Raw genomic sequence first — 24,261 nt, forward strand, 5'->3', positions numbered from 1 at the left:
AATTTTACAAAATACTAAAGTTTTCAGTATATCCCAGTATAACAGAAATGCTGGTATTTCTTTGATTAACAAAAACTTAAACATTTTGTACTGTGGGTCGGGTACTAATTTATATGCTTGATATATAAACCTCATTTAATCCTAACAACCCTGGGAGTCAGGTAGTATTACTAGCCCCCTTTTATAAAGAGGGAAGCTGAGGTAGGGGGGTTAATATCTTGCCCGACATCATACAGCCTTTTTAAACGGCAAAACACCAGGATTCAAATACTGGCCATCTGGCCCCAGAGTCTTAACCAACTTACTATGCTGTCTACAAATTACTAGTGAGCACCCACAACTGGTTATATTCCTTTCCTTTCAGCAATGGGCATGTCACTTGGTTGTCAACTTCTATTTCACTACTGTCTGGCACAGTTCTTTCAGAGTTTAAAACTCACCCCCCTGATTCCTTTTGTCTCTTCCTCAAATATCCTGAATAAATTGTGGTGTGGTATGTAAGACAAATAATGGGACTCTAAATCCAGAGACTGGGGCTTGAGTCTTGCTTTGGCTACTCACCAAAGTGGGTGACCTGAGCAAGGTATCTCTCCTTCTGAGCCTCCATTTCCTCACCTAAGGCGATCCCTAAGACTCTTTTCAACACAAGTATGTGCCCTATTCCCCTGGCTAAATGTAACTTTTCTTACATTTTTAGGAACTCAGGGGTAAAAGTCTATGACACAGTAACTCCTGAAACTTATCTCCTCTGTAGTGTACTTCCCTGGAAACTATAGCTGGGGGAACTCCAGTGGAATGAATGGGACAGAACCTACAGGAGCTAATACAAGTAGGTTCTTGAACAAATCCTATCAAAGTCAAACATCCTCAAAAATACCTAAAACCCAGGATAGCTCTATGCCCTCTAAGACCTCTTAAGGCAGCACAGTAATTAGAATAATAGCATCTTGGGCTAAAAGGAACTTTAAGTCGTAAAGTCTAAACACCAACTAATGCTTGAATCTCTCCACCAGAACTGGTATCAAGTGGCTGTCCAGATTCTGTACCTCACTCAGCCCTCCTTAAAAGGGAGTTAGTTCTCTCCTTCCCCTGGCAGCCTCATTCATTATTGAGACAACTAAAGTTTTTCGATATTAAACTCTGTATACCGGACGGAGGGAGGGGGGTGGGGCCTTGGTGTGTGTCACACTTTATGGGGGCAAGACATGATTGCAAGAGGGACTTTACTTAACAGTTGCAAAAAAATAAAAAAATAAAAAAACAACTCTGTATACCAACTATAATACACACACCACATATCCGCTCACATGTTTGTTACCTGCCATCGTTGTTCCTGGAGTGCTGAGGGCCTGTGAGATATGAGGATAACCAGGGGGTGGCATCACTGAAGGAGGGAGATTTTGCCTAGAATCTATGTACAAATTTCCTAATCAGATTTAAAGGCAGAGAGGGAAAATATGTTACCATAAGTAAAACAAACTGGGCATTACAATCTTAACAGCATTGTTATCTAAAAATAAATTAAGAAAGTAAGGAGGAAGAAGGAAGGAAAAATTACTCCTTCAGATGCTAAAACTCTGCCAAAAGGCAGTGCTGGCCTTTTGAACAGAGTACCAGGCTGGCTGTGAGCACAGTGGTACTAATTCTGGTGCTGCCACTAAGTGTAAGCTCACAGCATGTATACTGTTGTCATCATGTATCTAACTTCAAAAGTATTTTCATATCCATTACTTCATCAGACCCCCTCATGAAGTTCAAATGGAAAGCAAGACAGGATTATCCTCATTTTTGCCCAAAGATACGTTAGTTTGACAGTGTGAGGACTAGAATCCAGATCTTCAAACTCATGAGCTCTTTTTACATTACCTACTTCTCCATCTCCCTGATTTTCTCACCCTCAAAGCAGTTCTAACCATGTGTGCCCTTGATGATTAACAAAGTGCCTGGGAGGCACAAAGTTAGAGGGAGATTTGTGCAAGGTAAAAGAGCCATACCGAGCAAAGGTGACTAAAAATGTATTATTTTGGAGTAAGGAGGTGGGAAACACAGATCTCATCCAAATGATATTTCAGAAGGTTCTTAAAGTAACATATATTCATTGAGAGGAGCCATCAACTCTAATACCTCCAAAATGTCAATTAAGCTGTATCATAATGCAAAATAGACAGGGATGGAAAAAACATCATGACCATTCCCCCAATAACTCATGAAGAAGGACCATAAAACTGGTTCGTGCTGGAAGGAATATCTATTTCTCTAAGGTTTTCTAGTGTTTTGCACAAACTACATTTGAAATCTAGCAATACTGTAATGAAACTATAACACAGCAACAATTTTCCCAGAGGAAACTAAAACAGGAAGAAAAATCCTCCCCCTTTTTTAAAGTTAGGGCATTCTGTACTTCATTCCTCCCACACTTTTACCTACTAATGGAAAGCCAGATTGTCCAGACTTGAGACGGCCTTAGGGATGATCTATTCCAACCCCACCTCTGTCTATGTAGATGGTGAAACAAGGCCAGAGAGGAAATGAGACAGAACCAGACACAGAAACTAAGACTTCTGACCCCAGTCAAAGCCTCCCAAGATAACATGCCTTTTTATAGTAAAGTTTACAGTCAAAACTGAACTGTTTGACCAACTAACCATCCTGATGGCCTCGGAAGAAAAGTGAGGAGAAAAGTCATACTAAGCTACAGCTCTAATATTCTTGTGCAGGAAACAATCCTGTTTCCACGTGCTGAGCAGCTTTCACATGCATGGATTGTGTACTCTAATGACTGTACCAGCCTGGAGGGGCCACGTCATTCAGAGTAATATGCTCATGGCTACACACTAACAACTTCTTAGCTTCAATCCTACAAATTTTTAACTTTTAGTCTACACATACTTAGAGTTGAAGTCACAATCAAAAGATATAACTGATTTTTGTTGGAGATTAACCTTTTTATATTTCTTTTTTCATTTTTCTTGGTAGGAGGTAGGAACTAGAGGTAGAAACTAGAAAAGGATTGTGGGAATAAATACAATCTACATTACAAAGCCTTAACTTTCTGAAATTCTACCACATTTCTAACATTTATTTTCATGTAGAAATTCCTATTATTTCTTGTTTTTTCTCCATGTTCTAAATATGGAGACTGAAGTGTCTTTGACTTCCTATGTAATAAATTAACTTCCAGTGTAGTTTCCAGAGATTTTGAAAAACCTATAATGTTTAGAATGTAGTTATGAGAATTAAAAATCTAATTGTACAATTTATTTATTGAAAGCAGACTCTTTTTACCCAATAAATATTTACATAAGAGAGATATAGCTCTATGCACTAGGGATATAGTAATGAAAAACTCCTTGCTTTTTTTTGGAGCACATACTTAGGGATACAGAATAAGGACAAACAAAGTAATTTAAATAGTATGTTGACAGGCTATGGAGAAAAATAAAAAGCAGATGAAGGAGATAATGCGTGCTTCATTGGGTGTGTTTAAACTGGATAGTCAAGGAAAATGTCCCTTGAGTAAGTGCTTTTTGAAGAAAAAATTTTGAATGAGATGAAGATCTACATCATGGGTCCCTCTGGGAAAAGACCACTCCAGACTGTGGAAACAGTAAGTACAAGGCCCTGGGTAAGTGCATCATGCCACCCCATGTATTCAAAAAAGAGCAGGGGACAAGATCATAAATAATGAGAATTAAACCCCCTTCGGTGAATTCTCTCTTGCACTTACACCCTCCGGTAGAAGTGTAGCCCTCAATATACTGCACTTCTTAATGGACCTGTCTCATCTATTAGGTGGTGAACTCCTTGGGATAAGGGCTATTCTGGACTCATTTCTTTATTCCTAGTGCTTAATACTTAGCCAGGCACAGAAACAGTATAAATAATGTCCGCTGAATGAACATAAACCTATCTATATATCTATGACCTTTAAATAGAGTATCATATTAGAAGAGCACTGCTAGAAGACTTAAATTATAAACATAGGTAAAATGGTTTAGAGTAAGAGACTATGTTCTGTTAACACCCTTTTCTCCTTCTCCCTTCCACACTAACATACTACTAATTTCTGGAGTCCCTACAGACCTTAAAGAAGTATTCACCAAAAGGGGGAGTCTTAAAGATGAGAGTGACCCGAAAGATTTGAAGGGGCTATTTTCTGAAAGTCAAGATCTACACCTGAATAAACTTTGTAATTTTAAGCAAGCTACTTTCTTTCTCTGGACCATAATTTCCTTAACTGTTAAATAAAAGGATAAAATTAACCTCTCTCTGAAGTATCCTCTTATACTACAGTTCTAAGAAAATGTGGCAAAGAATTACTAGGATATACTTATGAGGGGTAACTGAGATATGGATTTAATGGATTTAATACATAGGGATGTAAGAAAGAAAAAAATGACAGAAAGAGGCACTTGAAATAAGAGGAAACATGATGGACATATTAAGAAGTAATCTGAATATCTAAAAACAGACATTAGTGGGCATGAAGGATGGACATATGGGGTAACAGGACTGTTCACAGAAAAACTGTTGTCAAAGGCATGGCTTGGCAGGCCTGGCCTGGATGAAATGCCTTTGAGGCAGAAGGAAAGGAACAAGGGGGAGAGAGTCAAAGTTGGAAGAGCTAAATAAACCCTAGAGAAAAATTATAGTTCTTCTACCTGTGCTAGGCTGTAAATTATAGTTCTACCTTTGCTAGGCTATGAGACTAGAGCAGTACTAAGAAAGGACCCTGACAATATAAAGGAAAGATGACAGAAAAATTAACAGAATCACAGAACATGAGAACCAAATAATTAAGGTCAAATGACCAGTTAAGTCTAGGAACAAAGGGTTTCAAGAAAATAACTCAGGCTTTCAGTCCATAGAGAATCTAGAAGGGGTACTTGCCCCCTCTGACATAGGACATGAGCAGAAGGACAGTGCTTTTTGCATGGCCAAAATACCTAGTTCCAAGACCAAAAGGTACACATGGAGCTTTCTTAGAAATTTAGGTCACAAAGTTTAAGTTCACCAAAGTGGGGGCTACTGGCTAATACGTAATATGTACATGGGCCTTTTGAGATAGCCTTCTCTCTAGACAACAGATATCCTCTTCTACTTGTCCGGCCTGAGGCAATAATCTATAAGTAACACAGATACTTCCAAACACCCAAGACTAGTCATGTACAAATAAGCTACTTAAATTCACTTAGAGCTCTTTCAAGGCTGACCAAAATAGAGATGGGTTTATCAAAGAAATTGACTAAACATGGGAAGAAAAGAGGAAAGGAGAAACAAAGGACAAAGAACAGAAGGAAATAGCACAATTGGTTTAGGACTTACGGCAAGTTGGAAAGTGAAAGTGATATACCCTGAAAGGGACAAACTATGGGATTAGAACCTATTCCTATGTTCTTATAAAAACATAAATAGCTATAAGACGACATTCAACTGTTTGATAACTTAATAAAACATCAAGAATCATAGAGGAAAGTTAATTGTAAATAGTCATATATTATAAATCCTAAAAAAAAAAACAGTCTATGCCAATTTTTCTAAGTTATACCTTACACACAAATTATTTACTTTCATTGGTTTCTTACAAATAAAAAGATGTAAACGGATCACTGTCCTATTTGCAACATATCAAGTTGCCTTAGTTACTAAATGTCATAGGAAAGAGAAAAAGAGAAAATCAAGAAGATAACTAAGCACACACCTGTTCCAATGTGCTGGGAAGGTTTTGCTGGATGCATGGCACCATGACAAACATTTTGCTGCACGTTACTCTGTGAGTGGATAAGGCCAGTTTGTGTAAAGAACTGATTAAGAGAAGAACAGAGATCAGCAAATTGAACCTGATCTAAAGACCAGTTCTTGAGATCTGCCTGTCTCATACTCTCCATCAGACCTAGGAGGAAATCATTAGAAATATAATCAGCACAATTCTGCAAATATTGCAAGGAAAATAGAAAAATAACTATTTTTTTTCCAGCCCTCAAAATTTCCACTGGCTCATTCTGAATTATGGTAGTGATTTGATGACGTGATGAAGAATGATATTTTAAAATCACTCCAAGCCCAATTCTTTCACATGTGGCCAAATTTCTTTCAGAACTCCTTTCTGTGACCCTCTGCTACACTGATTGGCCAAAATACTTTATTAGGAATTTTACAAAGTGTTGAAGTTTTTTGTTTTGTTTTTTTGGGGTAGAAGTAGGGCAGGTTGGGTTGGGGCAGAGTGACCTGTGAAGAAAGCAGGCTCAAGACTCAGCACTTACTTGCTCAACTCCCATAGGTCAAGGGGGTGGTAACAGGAGGCCAGGATGGGAGAAGGATGGGTGTGGAGATTTTGGGACTCAAAGCAGAGGGCAGCAAGGATGCATGGGGGCTAGCGAGGCCAGAAAACACGCAAAGAATTGCCAGAGGCTGTGACACCCCACCCTTGCATCCCAAGCCAGGCCATAGGGTAACAACATCAGCAGCAAAGAATGCTTAGGTCTTCCTAAGTACTCAAAGCTACCCTCAATGTCTTACGGTCATCATCTTAGTCCATCCTGGTTGGGAAGCATGTTTAACAAAAGACCAATTTTCAAACCAGGAAACCAAAGCATGGAAGCGTCACAGCCAGTTAAAGATGAAGCCTTCTGACTCCAAAACCCACTCCTCTGTCCCCGGCTCCCCTGACCCATAACTACTGCCACCACTGCCCTACTCTCACACCAAAGCAGAGAGTTGAAAGGGCCATCTGTCTGGCACAAGGGGACAGTGTGGCAAGGAGGGGAGGTAGTTACTGAGGTCCAGAGAGAGAAATAATAGTAGAAAAATACTTGGATTTAGTTGAGGCCACCTCAAACAGTTCTAGCTACTTTCGTAAACCAGCCCTCACCCCAGGGAGTTGGGGGAAGGAGATGCCAACCAAGGGGCTCAGAAGAAGATGCTGCCTGCCACAAAGGGCCAATGTGGGTGCTTCTATCTAGGCTCCCACAAGCAGCTAAGCTTTACCTCCTCCTGGCAAGCAGTGTTACTTGAGTGCTAGAGCTACCTACAGCATAACTCCACAAAGTATTTCTAAGCATACCACCAACTCCAAAAGAAACTATATAAGGACAGGTTTATTTCTACTACAAAGTAACTTACCTACCAGAGAAAACAGGATCATTATGCACTTAGTTGTATGTCAAAAGGAACCAATACTTACCTTGAAACTGTGAAAGGTCTACGTCTGACCAATTAACACTGCTGGCAATTCGACAACTTTCTTTTAGCATATCAAGTGTTGCATACCAATCATTTGAAACACCTGTAAAAGTAATATTGACAAAACTATAGTTCTTGGATCGTGAAAAGGTAAGAAAGTACGGTAAAGGAAGATAATGAGCTGGCCTTATTCCTGATATTGGTTTATCCTTGTCCAGCCTTACAAGGGAATCTGTACCAATAACATCATATGTTGGGGCAATTTGCTCTGAGACAGACAGAAGGGTATTATTTCTCTCCGTATTACAAATAAAGAGAAAGTGAACCCAAAGAGGTGGCATTAACTTGCCAAGATTACCAGAATGAACCTAAAGTTATGAACTAGAACCCAGGTCTTCTAACCTCCCAGTGTGCACCAGCTTGCAAACTGCCACATCACTGAATAATGCCAAAGTTGATACAGCTTTTTACATTTGTATACTACAAATAAATGACCAAGGAGGAAAAGTCATACAAAATAATACATTTCCCCCTATATAAAGTTCATTTTCCTGTCGTATTATGACCTTAAAAGATACGTTCTTCACAAATAATAGAGACAAGTTCACATTTAGAAGCAATGCACAGGATAATTTAATGTACTACTTAAGTAGGTAGATTAGATCATATAGTAAGAGTAGATCTTTTTTAGAAGGCAACCTTAGGAGACAGAAATTTAACACAGGCCTCATGCCAAAGTAGTGAAGAAGAGGGCTGAGACATCTGTTAAGAAATGTTGATGAATCCAGGTCTGGGTATTTCTAGTCAGGAATTTTATCATCTGATATAACATCAGAAGAATTTAAGACTTTCATAGTTCATACGTCAGCAGAGAGGTCAATTAGCCATGTGGCAAGAGTTGCCCTCAATAAGATAGTGCTGATTATTGCCAAGTTACTCTCTGTAGGATCACCCCTGGATGGGTGAAGGTAAGAAGTAATGAAAAGAGTTTTTTGCTACATCACAGACAACTCTTAGCTGTATCAACTACTGGCTATTTCATTTAATATAAGTCTGCCAATTATAAGTTTTTTAAATAGAAAATTAACTAGAGACAACATGATCCTGCCCTCAACCAACTCACAATTTAGGAATAAATTTGTTTGGAGTGGAGGGTGTTAAACTAATGCCCCAACAAGCCACAGACATGCAAGTCTACCAGCCTCAGATCCTCTAGTACAAGAAGAACTTCACAGAAAAGGAAATCAAGGTTCAATGGAATTATATGATTACAGTCACACAGATAACAATAATCTAGATCTCTTGAGGTAAACACAACACAGGTAGTCAAAAGGCCCAGGGTAGTACATAGAATTATGTACTAGGGAACTAGGGTACTCTTGTCACAACTAATTTTCTTTTGTTGGAGGTAGGAGAACAAGGAGGCTCCATTAATAAATGCTGACTTGGCCAATAAAAATAAAGCCAACTACAGAGAGTAGGTGAACAAACCCTGCCCTCTCAATTAATGTCTGCTAATTTTAGTCCTTTTAGAATAATTGGTGTTACAAGTTTCAAAGTCAGGATATAAAACTCAGTTCTACCACTTACTAATGTGAGTGATCTTGAGCAAACTGCTTAAGTTCTTTGATTTGCATTTTTCTTATCTATAAAATATGGTGACTTATACTTGATTTGGGAGGATAATATGAGATAATGAATCTAAGCTGCCTGGTACATAATGGGCATTCAACTTCTGTTCGTTCCATTCCATTCTGTTTCCTCCATTCCTTTCCTGTCAAAGACAACATGTTTAGTCTCAACAAATGATAAGTATAATTCACAGAGACGAATTACTGTCATAGCCACAACGATTATTCCTAATTTCTCAAGGTGGAAGTCTATTTTCCTTCCCTGGCAAGCTACCACTTGTGTAACAGACCAATAAAAGGATACGAGGAATTATTTGCAACTCTAACTGTACTTCTTTCTCCCCTGGAAATCCCTTGACTTCAAGAAAAGAAAGGTATCACTTCTATCGACACTCAATCTCTACTCATTAGTCAATCCCCCAAATCATACTGAGAATAGGCTTATATTTCTGAAGAATATATTTAAAGGTAGGCAATAGTGACTGGATTAATATTAAAAGAATTTGAACTCTATTATTATGTAACTTTTCTCTAGGCATACTAAAAATCATATCAAGATGTTTAGAAAATATTCCATCAAAGCAGGAACTATACACAATTTTCTATTTTATTCTAGAACCTACTTAGTAACCAAGAAAACAAAATCAGTTGGTAAACAAAAATTAAAATATCTATTTATCTTCAAAATATGCATTAAATTTTTCTTGGTGTGTTGGTAAAACAACAGATACTATAAAGACAGCTATAATTTCAAATGTTAAGGCTCCAAAAAACTTAATAAATAATTGTGAGGTAGTGTGATGAAAATGTGTCAAACGGTCTATGAAACTAGTGTATGGTGCCCCATGATCACATTAATGTACACAGCTATGATTTAATAAAAAAAAAATTGTGAGGTGTGTGACATTAACACTTACCAAAGAATTACTAAATTTCAAGTATATGTCTATGCATTTTTTAATCTCTTTTAATTCTCCCAAAAAACTGCCATTATTTTTTTCCATTTTATAAATAAGTTATAAAACAGTTCCAGAAATATTTAAGTTTTATAGCAAAGTCAAAATATAAGAGACAGTATACACTATTTAAACCTTGTTTCCCTGACCATAGTCTAAGTGCCTGAAACCAAAATCCATTTGTAATTGGTGAAAAAGAACTAGCACTGGCTAGTATTCAGAAATTTTTCTTCCAAGATGAAAGTCTCATTAGTGACATAGTGGGTAAATGAACATTCAGGCCAGCTGAGATAAGGACTTGTTCTTTGCATAACTCTGAGGGTCCCCGTTCACCTTGTAGTTTAACTCAAGTCCATGGCATTGAAGTTCCAAAGTACACAGACTGCTGGCCAGAAACCATCAAGATCTATCTTAAAATCAACAGATTTTTTTTTTTTTTTTAAAAGCAGGACATGAAGAACATTTTCTCCTTTTACAATCTATCATTTTAAGATGAAATACTTGGCAGGAATAAGCACAGAAAAGAAGATGGGGAACACTCATGAATACTTAAATACAAAATACGAGGCATTTCATACTCAATTTTCAATATGATCCTGACAACACTGTATACCATGGCAATTTAGTTCCGTTTATGTAGATGAGAAAATAAGGCTAAAAAAGTTAAGCAATTTGCCCAAGATCATAAGAGCCACAATGAGGATTCAAATATACCGACATAAACCTATGTTCTTTTCTTCTATACCACACGGCATCACAAGAGACTGCAGACAGACTCCATTCTTCTTTTGAATGTTCACGAAAATACTTCCAATGGGCAAAAGGACAAAATGAGTTAAAACGAAAACCCACAAGAGTTGGTGTGTTTGTGTTGCCACAATAAATTTTCATCACGAAAGTCTCCAGGTTAATCTATGAATTAAATGAGTTACAACTACAGGATTACAGCAAGGAAATACAAAAGGAGACAGATGAAAAGGGGGTTGAGTAGTAAATGTTACATAAGACCCAAATAACAAAGGATAGATCCTAATTCATAGTTAGCCAAACACAAGCCAGGAGACAAAAACTTACCAGAATTACAGGACACCTGTTGTGGGGGTGGGGGTGCCTGATGTGTTAACGTCTGATGCTGATGGTTCGGATGGTGCTGTATGTGTTGATGTGGAGAGGGGTGCTGGGTGTGAGGGGACTGGAGCTGGCTATGTTGCTGTGGGTGCGGTGCTGGGTGCTGGGGACGCTGTGGATGCTGTGATAAACTGTGTGGTCGATGGGGTGGATGTGAAGATGATTGTGTATGCATCTGGGGATGGGACAGTGAGACCTGTGCAACTGAATTACTGCCTGTGGTGTTGAGGCCACTGCCATGACTGTTGGACAGGCTACTTTGGTTGCTGTGTGGGTGAGTGCTCACTGTATTGTTAGGAGAGTGCTGATAGGAACATGAAGTGTGGGACTGCTGGGAAGATTCAGAAGGGATGTTCATCAAACCTAAAAACAGCCAGAAAGAGTAAGATCATTTATGGTCAGATTTCGGTTGTATTTTATGACAAACATTTGCAAAATTATTTACAGAGCAAAAGTGTACATTGTCAAGAAGTAACATAGGTTCAGTTTGACAAGCCTCGCTATACACGGGGCTCTGAGGTTACTGAGAAAAGTCAGAAACATTATTCCCCACCCTCAAATAGCACATAGTCTAGTGGAGGAGGTAGACATTTAACAAGATTATGTCTAACAACATAAGTACTAAAACAAAAGTACACAAAGGATTATGGAAACTTTGCTCCTTGCCCATTCAGCTAGGAAGGAACTCTAGATATAAGAAAGCCTTTCTTGAAAAGACAATAACTGAGTTGAATATTCAAAGATAAATAAATGGTAGGGGAAAAGTGAGAAAGGTGTTTGTTGACTTAACACTCAGAATGGTTCTCTGCAGGCATGAAGACCAAGGGTTTGACAGAAGAAGGAGGGAGAAATAAAGCCCAGTTATTTCTGATCTCTTATTATTGACTACTCTAAAAACTTTAAGCCCAAAGTGGTTAGGATCCTTAAGACTAAGCAAAGCAAATATTCATCTCTACTACTCTTTGTTATTACTCTTATGAAACATTCCTAATACATATACAGTTTAGTAGTTAAGAATGTTGCAAAGGAGATTAAAGTCTCTGCACAGCCACTTACATATAGTGACACAATTATGTCAAGCATAAAAGGTACAATAACAGCACCTACTTCATAGAGTCATTGTGAAGATTAAATGACATAGTGCAAGTACAAGATGCAGGATGAGCTCAGTAAATGCTAGCTGCTATGATGGTAATTAGGCTGGAAGTGCCTAATGTTTAAAAATTTTATTAAATGAAAAAGAAAATCTCACAAGATAGTGTCAGTCAAAACAATTGAACTTTGTAACAAAGGTAACATTATCATGTCTCTAATAGTAAAAATGTATTTGAGTACATTGTAAAACAACCTTAACTTAAATTTTTATAGGTAGAAGAATTAATAGAAGCTCTTGCCTTGGCCCTGAAAAACTATCATTTACAGAGAATCTATAGGGTTATTACACTAAAATGAAAGAAAGCAGTAATTTCATTATCTATTTCCAAAAAAATACTAGTTTTGTGAGGTTTTGTTTATTTGGTGTTAGTGAGACAAGTTCTCACTTCATTGCCCAGGCTGGACTGCAGTGGTATGATCACACCTCACTGTAACCTTCAACTCCCACCCAGTTTCAAGCAATCTACCTTCTACCTCAGCCTCCAGTGTAGCTGGGACTACAGGTGTGCACCACCACCTCTGGTTAATTTTTGTTACTTTATATTTATAGAGACAGGAATCTCACTATGTTGCCCAGGCTGGTCTCAAATTCCTGGCCTCAATGTTCCTTCCACCTGAGCCTCTCAAGTATTGGGGTACAGGTGTGAGACAGTGTGCCCAGCCAAAATCCCAGCATTTTGAGAGAGGAAACAATATTTCAATCAACATTTTTATCAACATTTTCAATCTCGAATTATTTTTACATAAAATAAACTAGCCATGGCGGCGCCTGTGGCTCAATAGAGTAGGGCCGGGCCCCATATGCAGGAGGTGGCGGGTTTAAACCCAGCCCCGGCAAAAAAATAAAAAATAAAAAATAAATAAAATAAAATAGCCAGGTATAGTGGCTCACATCTGTAATCCCAGCACTTTGGGAGAGAAGATCGCTTGAGGCCAGAAGTTCAATTAACAACCTGGTGAGACCCCCATCTCTTCAAAATATTTTAAAATTAGCCAGGCCTGGTGATGTGTGCCCATAGTCCTAGCTACTCAGGAGGCTCAGGCAGGAGGATGGCCTAGGAGTTGGAGGCTGCAATGAGCTATAATGGTACCATGCAGTGAGCTAGAATGCACCACTGCATTCTAGTCTAGGTGACAGAGAGAGACCCTATCTCTTAAAAAAGATACATAACATAGGGCGGCGCCTGTAACTCAAAGGAGTAGGGTGCCGGCAGCATATGTCAGGGGTGGCGGGTTCAAACCCAGCTCCGGCTATAAACTGCAAAAAAAAAAAAAAAAAAAAAAATTGAAAAAAGATATATAACATAAAATACCTTTGTAAAAGCCAAGGGCTCTGAAGAGAACAATCTGAAAAACCACTGATCTAGTCCAATCATCTTAACTGTACAAATGGGGACACTGAAGTCCAGAGAGATAAAGTTAACTTAGTTTTGGTAGAACCTGGAATAGAACCCAGAATTCCTATCAAGGCTCTTTTTTGTTATAGTGTGATGAAAATGGAATTATAGGTTTCAAAAATTGTCACCATTGTTATTTTGATGGTAGTATTTTTCTATTATCATAACCAAGATTGTGTTGCTTTTATACATAGAAAAGTTAACACAAGGGCAGCGCCTGTGGCTCAAGGGGTAGGGCGCCGGTCCCATATGCGGGAGGTGGCGGGTTCAAACCCAGCCCCGGCCAAAAACCAAAAAAAAAAAAAAAAGAAAGAAAGAAAGAAAGAAAATCAACATTTTCAACAAATGCAATAACTTATCAGGTAAAAAAATAGCAACGATGCTAAAACTAATGTATAAAAATAACCTAGGGAACAAGATTTTACAGTTTCAAAATTTCTCCCTACGAAGTAATTACTAATTCCAAAACGTAAAAGAAAAGTTAACACAAAATTTGAATATATGAATCTTAAACTCCATAGACTAAATATAAAAAATCATTTCATACATATACCATCAATACCCCTCAATATTTTTTTTTTTAAATAGAGTCTTATTTTGTAGCCCTTGGTAGAGTGCTGTAGTGTCATAGCTCACAGCAACCTCCAAATCTTGGGCTCAAGTAATCCTCTTGCCTCAGCCTCCCAAATAGCTGGAACTATAGGTGCCCTGCCACGGTGCCCAGCTATTTTTAGAGACAGGGTATCACTCTTGTTTGGGCTGGTCTCGAACTTGGCCTCCCCGAGTGCTAGGATTACAGGCATGAGCCACTGCACCTGGCCTAATATCTCTCAATATAAACAGCATTAGTATGTAATACTAACTTTCATGGCTAACAATAAGTATTAAATGCAAACTGCATTAAGAACAGAAATTTTGGCTCGGCGTCTGTAGCACAGTGGTTACAGCACCAGCCACATGCACCAAGGCTGGCAGATTTGAACCCAGCCTAGGCCAGCTAAACAATAATGACAACTGCAACATAAAATAACTGGGCGTTGTGGCAGGTACCTGCAGTCCCAGCTACTTGGGAGGCTGAGACAAGAGAACTGCTTAAGCCCGAAAGTTTTGAGGTTGCTGTGAGCTGTGACACCATGGCACTCTCCTGAGGGCAACATAGTGAGACTCTGTCTCAAAAAAAAAAAAAGAAAAGAAAAGAAAAAACTATGGTGCATTTTACAAAGGTACATGTTAAATTTACTAAGTGTAGGGTATAAATGTCTTAACACAATAACTAAGAAAATGAGGTAAAGGCTATGTTAACTAGTTTGATGAAAATATTTCAACTAGTATATAAAACCAGCACATTATACCCCATGAAAAAAAAAAGAAGAAGAACAGGAATTTTGGTATATTTTGCTGACTTCTGTGAACAGGTAAGGTACTACAGTTTAAATGTTTTGTGTCCCTCCAAAATTAATCTATTGGAACTAAACCACAAGGTGATGGTATTAAGAGGTGAAATCTTTAGGAGGCAATAGGGATTAGCACCCTCATAAAAAGGCTCAAAGAAACTAGCTAGTCCCTTTTGCCTTGCCATCTCTTGTGTCACAGGAGGACACAACTTTCAGCTCCATGTGAGAACATAGCTAGAAGGTGCCATCTATGAGGAACGGGCCCTTGCTAGACACCAAATCTGCCACATCCCTGGATCTCGAACTTCCCAACCGCCAGAACTATGAAAAATAAGTTTCTGTTGTTTATAAATTACCCATTCTAAGGTGTTTTGTTATAGTAGCAGGAAAAGAATAAAACATATTAAATCTGCCAAATAAGTAACTAGGAAATGCTTTGACAGAATTCTTAATTTCAGACCAGTATTCTGCAAAGAAAAGATAATGCAACATTTTGATCCTATCATGTGTCTGATTAAAGTGAAACCAGCAGCTAATGGGACATAGACACACAATAGCAACAATCTAGCATCTGGCTGGATGCAATGCTGCACCTCAACTAAAATCACTTTTAGTATTAAAGTCTGACTTAAGTATATGTGTAAAACAATAACCAAAACCTTATCTAGCTTATACATTCACCTGTTAAGTACCACATACACACACACACACAAAAAAAACAAATCACAATTTGGTGTGATCACATTCCAGTAGCTATTTCTTTGCTAAAGAAAGGGAGCTATTTATTTGCTAAAGAAATAGCTACTGGAATGTGAATTTATTACTAGCCAGAATAAATGTAGGACACATCTATTCTTGTGGTGCAACATTCACTACTCAAATACTTTATGGCAGTCTTTTCTATGTAGCATAGATGCAGTGTCAGAATTTCTCAACACAATGCTCCAGAACACGGATTAGTAATCAAGTTGAACTGGTACACAAAATGAAATTTATCTGCCATTTTTGTGCTATGATATAAATATATACACAGCATAGTAAAGGCCCAGGACATAATATGATCATCCAATTAAAATTGTGATGATAATGTTATGAGATTAAGAAAATAGCTGCTGTATGAAAATAATTTTAAAACCTCTTTTCAATAAAAAATCCATGTTATAGAAAAGGTATTAAAAAAAACTCACCTTGTTGACTAAGTGACTGCTCAAAAACTGACTTATAAAGGCTCCGAAATGAGGCACTAAGATCTTCAAAATTATATTCTGAGAAAAGTAGTTGCTTGTCTCGTTCTGGAAGGTTGTATTGTGGCTGCTGCTGAGGAGTTAATGATTGAGAGACTGGTTCTGGATGGTTTGTCACCTAACATTAAAAGAAAACACAACTAATTCAATGGCTGTATTTATAATTTGTTTTTACATAAAATATATGATAGAAAACATTAGTGCCAACATTGAAATTCAAAGGAAATAACTTTTCTACAGAGGCTTTCCCATCCTCTGCTAAGTTAAGTACATATAAAGAAAAGACAGACAGCAAAACCGTTAACTTGGTTCTTAAAGAACTATAGAAATCTAATCTAACCTCCACATTTCACAGAGGAAGGGAAAGAGTTCAGAGAGGTTAAATGACTTGCAAAGAATATGCAAGTGATGAATTAGGATTGGAATCCTCTTAGTTTCTGTAGAATCTTTATCTAGATTTCAATAGTAGCAATTTCATCTCAAACTTCACTATTCTATGAAGCTACTAACATTTCTTTCATTTATCCAATTTATCTTTAACTATATAAACTCAAATACTGTATTTTAAGTCAGATACATGGCACTGCTCAAAGCAACAAGGAACTTAATTAAATAAGCCTAACTCTTCATTTTTAGGAATTTTTTTTTTTTTTTTTTTTTGAAACAGAGTCTGATTTTGTTGCCCTTGGCAGAGTGTCATGGTGTCATTGCTCACAGCAACGTCAAACTCTTGGGCTCAAGTGATTCTCTTGCCTCACCCTCCTGAGTAACTGGGACTACAGGCACTCGCAACAGAACCCAGCACTTTTTTTTTTTTTTTTTTTTAAACAGATGGGGTTTCGCTCTAGTTCAGGCTGGTCTCGAACTCTTAAGCTAGGGCAATCCACTCGCCTGGGCCTCCCAGAGTGTTGGGATTACAGGCGTGAGCAACTGCACCCTGTGGGAAATTTGTTTTTAATGAATTGAAGAGAAAAGAGGCATGACAAATGAAGAGGTTAAAAAAACAAAGTAGATTCTAAGGAAGACAAAATAGATCAGGTCTTTGAGCTACACAAGAGGGGTCTTTGAAAACATTAAAACCAGAAATAAAATTAATAAAAAATGATCAGCTGAATTTCTTAACAATCATATGAAACAGTGATAAACTACCATTTGTTTAATGTTTTGAAGAATTAAGGCATGAACACACACTGGAAACTTACACAGCCATTCAAAATGATGTTCATAGAGAGTCAATAATAATATGGAAAAATATGAATTTTACATGGAAATGTGACTTACCGTTGCCACTCTAGTAAGGTCACATGTCACCACAAAAGCCACACTGGCAAAGCTCCATGACACGATGACCTAAGCCTTGGTGGAACACCCTATAATTATCCTGGAACATGGGATGGCAAGTGATTTTACAAGGAGCAAATTCTCATGTGTCTTCCCTGTGCCTTGCAGGAAGTGGCCATGGGGCAGTTTCTCATCTACCTCTCTATTTTCCAGGTGGTCGCCAAGAAACAGTTTCTTACCTATCACCCTGGATAAGTGAAACATTGAACTTTCTGTATTATTCCTTAGGGTACAGGTACTGCTTAGCTGCACAATGGAATTTGTTCCTTTATTACAAAGTAACCCACTACTTGTGCAGTCTGTCATCTGGTCCTCTGTTTGGCAATGTCCCATAGATGCAGGAAGTTGACACCATGCTGATCAGCTTATGCAGTCTGCATAAGTAATAAAACCATCTCAATCCATGTGAGTTCACTGTGGCCTTAAAGGCTCAATCTACGAACATATAACAACACAACCAACAGCTGCCAACACTGTTGCTTAAGATCTGCTTGACATCTTGTTAAATGAAAATAGCCATCTACAATGTCTGTCTGTCTATCTGTCTATCTATCTATCTATCTATCTATCTATCTATCTATCTATCTATCTATCTATCTATCTATCTATCTATCTATCTATCTAAGACAGGGTCTTGCTCTTGTCACCTAGGCTGAAGTGCAATGGTGTCATCAGAGCTCACCGCAGTCTTGAATGCCTGGGCTCAAACAATTCCCCTGCCTAAGTCTCCCAAGTAGTGGGACTACAGGTGCCTACCATCACACCCAGATAATTTTTCTGTTTTTTGTAGAGATGGGGTCTCACTCTTGTTCAGGCTAGTCTCAAACTCCTGGCCTCAAGCAATCCTCCTGCCTTGGCCTTTAAAGTACTAGGATTACAGGCATGAACCACCCTACCTGACCCCAAGCTTTTACAGAGGAGTTTAAACTTCTTACACTTACTGGCAAAATGAACACGATAGTTCTTATTCAGTCATCTAGTTCTATAAATGTTCCTTTAATTTTCCCTTTTATTACATTTTCTGATATTGGACTCTGTTTTTTTGATTTCTTTTGGTCAAGATTTTTGATTTAAATTATAGCAGCTTAAAATCATTAAATCTTTGCTTGGTTTGCTTCAATGCTCCAACTAGTCTTTTTGTATCGTGATGTCTTCATTACTGGGTCTTTACTTTGACTCACTTCTTGAGCAGTTAAGTAGCATTTTTTCAGGAAGGACACATGAAAACAGGGCAGGATACTTTCTAAACTCTGCATATCAAAGAATGTCTTTCTCTTGTCTTCACAAATAAACTTTTGGCTGGGCATCACATTTGTTATTCCAAACCTATTCCCTCAAAATTCTACATAAAATGCATTATCTTCTGGCACTTAGTATTACTGAAGGGAAGTTTAATTTTGTGTTTCTTTATTTATAACTTACTTCTGCCAAAGTATTTGTATGAGTGATTACTTCTGAAATTTTAAAATTTGCCATTATGTGTCTTGGTATCCACAGAGATTTAATTACAAGGATCCACCCAGGATACTGAAATGCACAGATGCTCAAGTTCCTTATATAAAATGGCACAGTATTCGCATATAACCCATGCTCATCTTCCCATAAATGTCTACATTGTTGACACCATGCTATTCAGCTTATGAAGTCTGTGTAATAAAACCATCTCAATCCATGTGAGTTGGATAAATTTTCCCCACCTTGGGTCTTGCTCTATTGCCCAGACAAGAATGTAGTGCCCAACCATAACTCACTGTAAACTCCAACTCCCAGGTTCAAGCCATCCTCCTGCCTCAGCCTCCCAAATAGCTTGGACTAGCAGCATGCATACAGGGACTTTTCTGTTTTTGGTAGAGACAAGATTTCACTATGTTGCCCAGGCTGGTCTCAAACTCCTGGCTTCAAACAATCCTCCTATCTCAGCCTCCAAAATGCTATAATCACAGCACTTTGAGAGGCTGAGGCAGGAGGACTGTTTGAAGCCAGCCCAACTGCTTTTCACTTAGACACAGGACAGAATAAAGTAGACCAAAATATGTAACAATTCACTGTCATGTATCTAACTTGGTAAAGTAAGTACCAAATTCTAACACTATCAAGGTAAAATCTGCTCTGCGTAAGTGAGAAATATGCATCTTCATTTTTCATTTGCATTCCAATTACATTTGGCTGAGTTTTAAGCACTAAATGAATACCCAACAAAGATAGTAACTTCACCAAGACTTACCGGTGTATAACTATGCACACTTCCAACACTGTTCAAATTAACAGAAGCCAAACTCTGATCTGAGAGGCTGTTGTTAAGGCTACTTCGTGGACTATCACTACCATCCTGATCAGTGTTATACAATGTTACCTAGAATGAAAAGGAAAGACAAAACTGAGTAAGTAGTTCCTAAAAAGAGTTTTGTTTTTTTTTTGTACAGACAGAGTCTCACTTTGTGGCTCTCAGTAGAGTGCCATAGCGTCACAGCTCACAGCAACATCCAGCTCTTGGGCTTAGGCGATTCTCTTGCCTCAGCTGGGACTACAGGCACCTGCCACAATGCCTGGCTATTTTTCATTGCAATTTGGCCAGAGCTGGGTTTGAACCCGCCACCGTCAGTATATGGGGCCAGCACCCTACCCACTGAGCCACAGGCAACTCCACAAAAATACAACTAAGCATGCATGTGGTAGTAAGACATAACGTCAGTGGTCTTTTTATTGGTTCTTACCCCAATACCAGGCCCCTCATCACTAATTCCATGTTCACCATGAAATAATTTTCTTGAAACACTCAAACTAAAGGACAAAGATGCTAAAGGTACATAAATTCAATTTATTACCAGGTATAATTTGTCTAAAAACATTTAACATTTGATAATAGAAGATTATAGTAGTTTTACTGTTAAATATTTCGCTAAAGCATGAATTTATTTTTGATTAGGCCTACTCCATTGAAATCTTAGGCATCAAAAAAAACGTTTTCAAAAAATCATAGGCATCACAGTGTTTTTAATACTGAAAACAGAAAACTCAACTGCCCAACACATTCGCAAAATTATATTTATGACCCAATTTTAAAATATGCTAATATATGCATTAGATGTAGACTATATGCCAAACTGTTAACAATGGTTATTTGGCAGGGGCACAGACTGCTTAAGACTTTTACATTTGATAGTGTGTATTTTTACAGTGCTTGAGTCTGTCTATAATAACCATTATAATTTTTAATTAGAAACTAAAAAAATGGTATTTTTAAAATGAAAACTAGCCTAACTATCCTTCAATATTCTGTTCAGTTGCTACTACCAACTCCTTTCTAATGTCCTACTTCCACCAGCACAATGAATATATTTGATGTTATGGTCTACCTTTCAACTGTTACCTCCTTGAGTTCTCAATAAGTGCTTTCTGCTCAATATATAGTTAATAGGTTTTTTGCTGAATTAAGTAACCAACTGATCATCCTTCTGTCTTTGCTGAAATCAGGATCATGTTCAGTGCTTACTAATATTTGTCAAAAGAAGCTGAATACATGAAAAACTACGCTTATATGCCTCTATACCTAATGCAAACTAAAGTGTTCCACACTGACATCAGCTAGGACCAATTTAGTGTTTAAGAACACACAAGGGAGAAGAGTATAAGAAAAAACAGAAGTGAATAAAGAAAATTCTGGCCAAGACTTTTCTAGTAGATAATTCCAGTGTAAATTTCATAAAAATCAACCTTATGAACTCTGAGGAATACTTAAAGTATTATAAAATTGTATAAAAAATTATAAGCATTCCTTGATTATCTACTTGGCTGCTCATTCTCTCCTAACCATACTCAATTACCTACCTACCTCTCAAGACAGAAATACTCTCCCGTCATCTTAGACAACTCCTCTTTCCTTGCTTTTTATTTTTTTTGAGAAATTATATATATATATATATATACACATATATATATATATATTTTTTTTTTGGAGACAGAGTCTCATTATGTTGCCCTCGGTAGAGTACCATGGAGTCACAGCTCACAGCAATCTCAAACTCTTGGGCTTAAGAAATTCTCTTGCTTCTTTTCTCCCAAGAAGCTGGGACTACAGGCACCTGCCACAATGCCTGGTTATTTTTTGGTTGTAGTTGTTGTTTGGCAGGCCCAGGTTGGATTCAAACCCGCCAGCTCTGGTGTATGTTGCTGGTGCCCTAGCCGCTGAGCTACAGTAGCTGAGCCAATGATAAACTTTTCATTAAGTATAATATATAAAGGAAAGTGCATAAATTATCACAAAATGGGCACATCCATATATTCGCCCAGATCAAAGTATAGAAGAGCAATTCTCAAACTTTGGTCTCAAATCCTTTTTCTATCTTAAAAATTAAGAAGCCAAGGATCTTCTGTTTATGTTTATATATCAATAATTGGTCTATGATAAATTGAAACTCAAAGTTTTTTAATGAATTTATTTTAAAATAACAATTATGAACCCAATTACATTTTAATACTAAATTTTTCCCAAGTAAAATGAGTGGTAATTTTACATTTTTATAAATCTCAAAGTCTGACTTAATAGAAAACAGCTGCATTTTAATATCTATTTCTGAATTCAATCTGTTGTAATATATTATTTGGGTGGAGGTAACAGATAACTGCCTTCTTTGATAAACACCAGAACAGAGATTTAAATAAGGAAAAAATCAGCTTTGTATTTATCCATGTAGTTGCCATTTCTAGTGTTCTTCATTCTCTGGTGTAGATCTAAGTTTCCATCAGGAATTTAAATTATGCCTGTATTAACTTGCTTAAAATTGTCCCCATGGCTCACTAAAGTTTTTTTTTTTTTTTTAACAGTTTTTTTTCTGCCACATTTTGGTCAGCTTTTATTGCTATACCTCCAAATTAACTGATCTTTCCTTCTTTAGTAATGTGTCTACAACGTTTAATCTGTGGCTAATCCTATCCAGTGTACTTTTCAACTCAGACGTTGCAATTTTTATCTCTAAGGGTTTGATTAGGTTTTCTCTTATCTTGTAAGTGTCTGTAACATGTTCAATGTGTCTTTTAGCTTCTTCCTGAAATAGTTCTATTTTGGTGTCTTTTTCTAAACTACGGTAGAACCTCTGTAAGTTGACCAATGAAAGGATTGGAATAAACCTGTGAATTACTAAGGTGGTCAACATAAGGAATTAGGCCTACTGTACTGATACTACATGTGGGACATGTCTGGTCTGTGAAAATTAGGCTAACTTAAGGAAATGGTAAACGTAGAGAGGGGGTCAACTGTGGAGGTTTTATTCTATTTCTATCATATGTCTTTTTTGGATCGGTTATGATTGACTAGTTTTCTCCCCATTATGGGTTTTTTTCCTACTACTTCTTTGCCTGCCTGGTTATTTTTTATTGGCCTGCCAGATTTTTGCTGGATATTTTTGTATTTCTCTAAGTGAGTTTTTTCTAAAATACAGTTAAATTACTTGACACCAGGAACAAAGTACTAACACATGCTATACCATGGATGAACCGTGAAAACCTTCTTAGTAAAAGAAATCAGACACAAAATGCCATATATTATATGATTCCATTTATTTGAAATGTCCAGAGTAGGCAAATCCACAAAGTCAGAAAAAAAATAGATTAATGTTTACCAGGAGATTGGAGAGGGTGGTTAGAATTAGCATTGAGTGACAGCTAACAGATATAGGGTTTTCTTTTTTAAGTGATGAAAATGGTCTGGAATTAGATGATAGTAATAGTTATATGACCTTGTGACTATACCAAAACACACTTTGAATTGGAAAGTTTTAAAAAGGGCAAATTTTATGGAATGTGAATTAGCAAATTACAATAAAATATTTTTTTAAAAAATTCTAATTACTGGGAATAGTTTGATCCTTTTGGAACTTGCTTTTAAGGTGTGACAAAAGGACCAAGGCAGCAGTTAGTCTAGGACTAATCAAGGCAAAAGCCTTCTGAATACTTCACCCAATAGTCTGTGAATTAACAAGTATTCCACTCTGGTGGGAACAGAGACTACATATAACCTTATGAGTCTCAATGACAGTCTACCTTAATCCTTTCAGGCAGTTCTTTACATAGCCCGTGATAGCGTCCTCATTCACGGGCTGTAGGTATCCAATTAAAGACTGAAGAGAGACCCCCTCTTTATCTCTGGAATTCAGTTCCTATTCAGCTCGCACTCTGGTTTTTCCCTGTGAACTCTAGACAACTTGGTTTCTGTGATCTCCCAAGTCTACCTCCTCAACTCATACGGACCTCTGTACTCCTGTCTTATGCTTTGAAAACCTCCAGGAGGTAATCTGGAACAATTGTAAGGTTCATCTTTGTTCACCACTGCTCAGGAATCACTGTCCTTTGCCTTGAAGTCCAATTTCTTGAAAACAATCACTTCATTTTGTCCATTTTTTTTTTCAGTTGTTTTTGGCAGCAAAGTAAATCCAGACCTAGTTATTCCACTATGGCTGGAAGCAGAAATCCCTTATCAACTATATTAATCTTTACAAAAAAAAAAAAACAACTTCTCATTTGTTGACTTTATCACTATTGTATATGTGCTTTCTATTTCATGGACTTCTCTCATTTTTATTACCTTCTACCTTTTCCTCCTTTAAATTTGCTGTGCTTTCTCTTTTTTAGATGCTTAAATCATTAATACCCAATTTTTATTGGAGTGTAGTTTATGTCATGAAGGCTGCTACTTTAACTGCATTAGAGAGGCTTTGATATGTTACACGTTTTTCATCGGTTCAAAATATTTTCTAATTTCTATCATGATTTTTTTTCCTCCATGGGCTATTTATAACTATATTGCTTAACTTGCAAATTTTGAGGGAATTTTCTGA

General features: G+C 37.4%; 1 protein-coding gene across 6 annotated transcripts in view; it reads right to left on the minus strand.

Moving 5' to 3' along the window:
- Nucleotides 1-24,261, minus strand: part of FOXJ3 (forkhead box J3) — a 174,665-nt gene that overhangs the window by 4,209 nt on the left and 146,195 nt on the right. For 5 of the 6 annotated variants that reach the window (XM_053576410.1, XM_053576412.1, XM_053576409.1 and 2 more), the window contains 6 exons: nt 19,653-19,781; nt 16,031-16,205; nt 10,844-11,260; nt 7,184-7,285; nt 5,702-5,893; nt 1,319-1,426 (listed from right to left, as the gene is read on the minus strand). In XM_053576410.1, coding sequence (XP_053432385.1) covers nt 1,319-1,426; nt 5,702-5,893; nt 7,184-7,285; nt 10,844-11,260; nt 16,031-16,205; nt 19,653-19,781 — 1,123 coding nt within the window. The remainder of the gene's footprint in view (nt 1-1,318; nt 1,427-5,701; nt 5,894-7,183; nt 7,286-10,843; nt 11,261-16,030; nt 16,206-19,652; nt 19,782-24,261) is intronic. The other variant, XM_053576413.1, reaches the window with a different exon arrangement.

The sequence above is a fragment of the Nycticebus coucang genome, chromosome 22 (assembly GCF_027406575.1).
Source record: "Nycticebus coucang isolate mNycCou1 chromosome 22, mNycCou1.pri, whole genome shotgun sequence".
Lineage (NCBI taxonomy): Eukaryota > Metazoa > Chordata > Mammalia > Primates > Lorisidae > Nycticebus > Nycticebus coucang.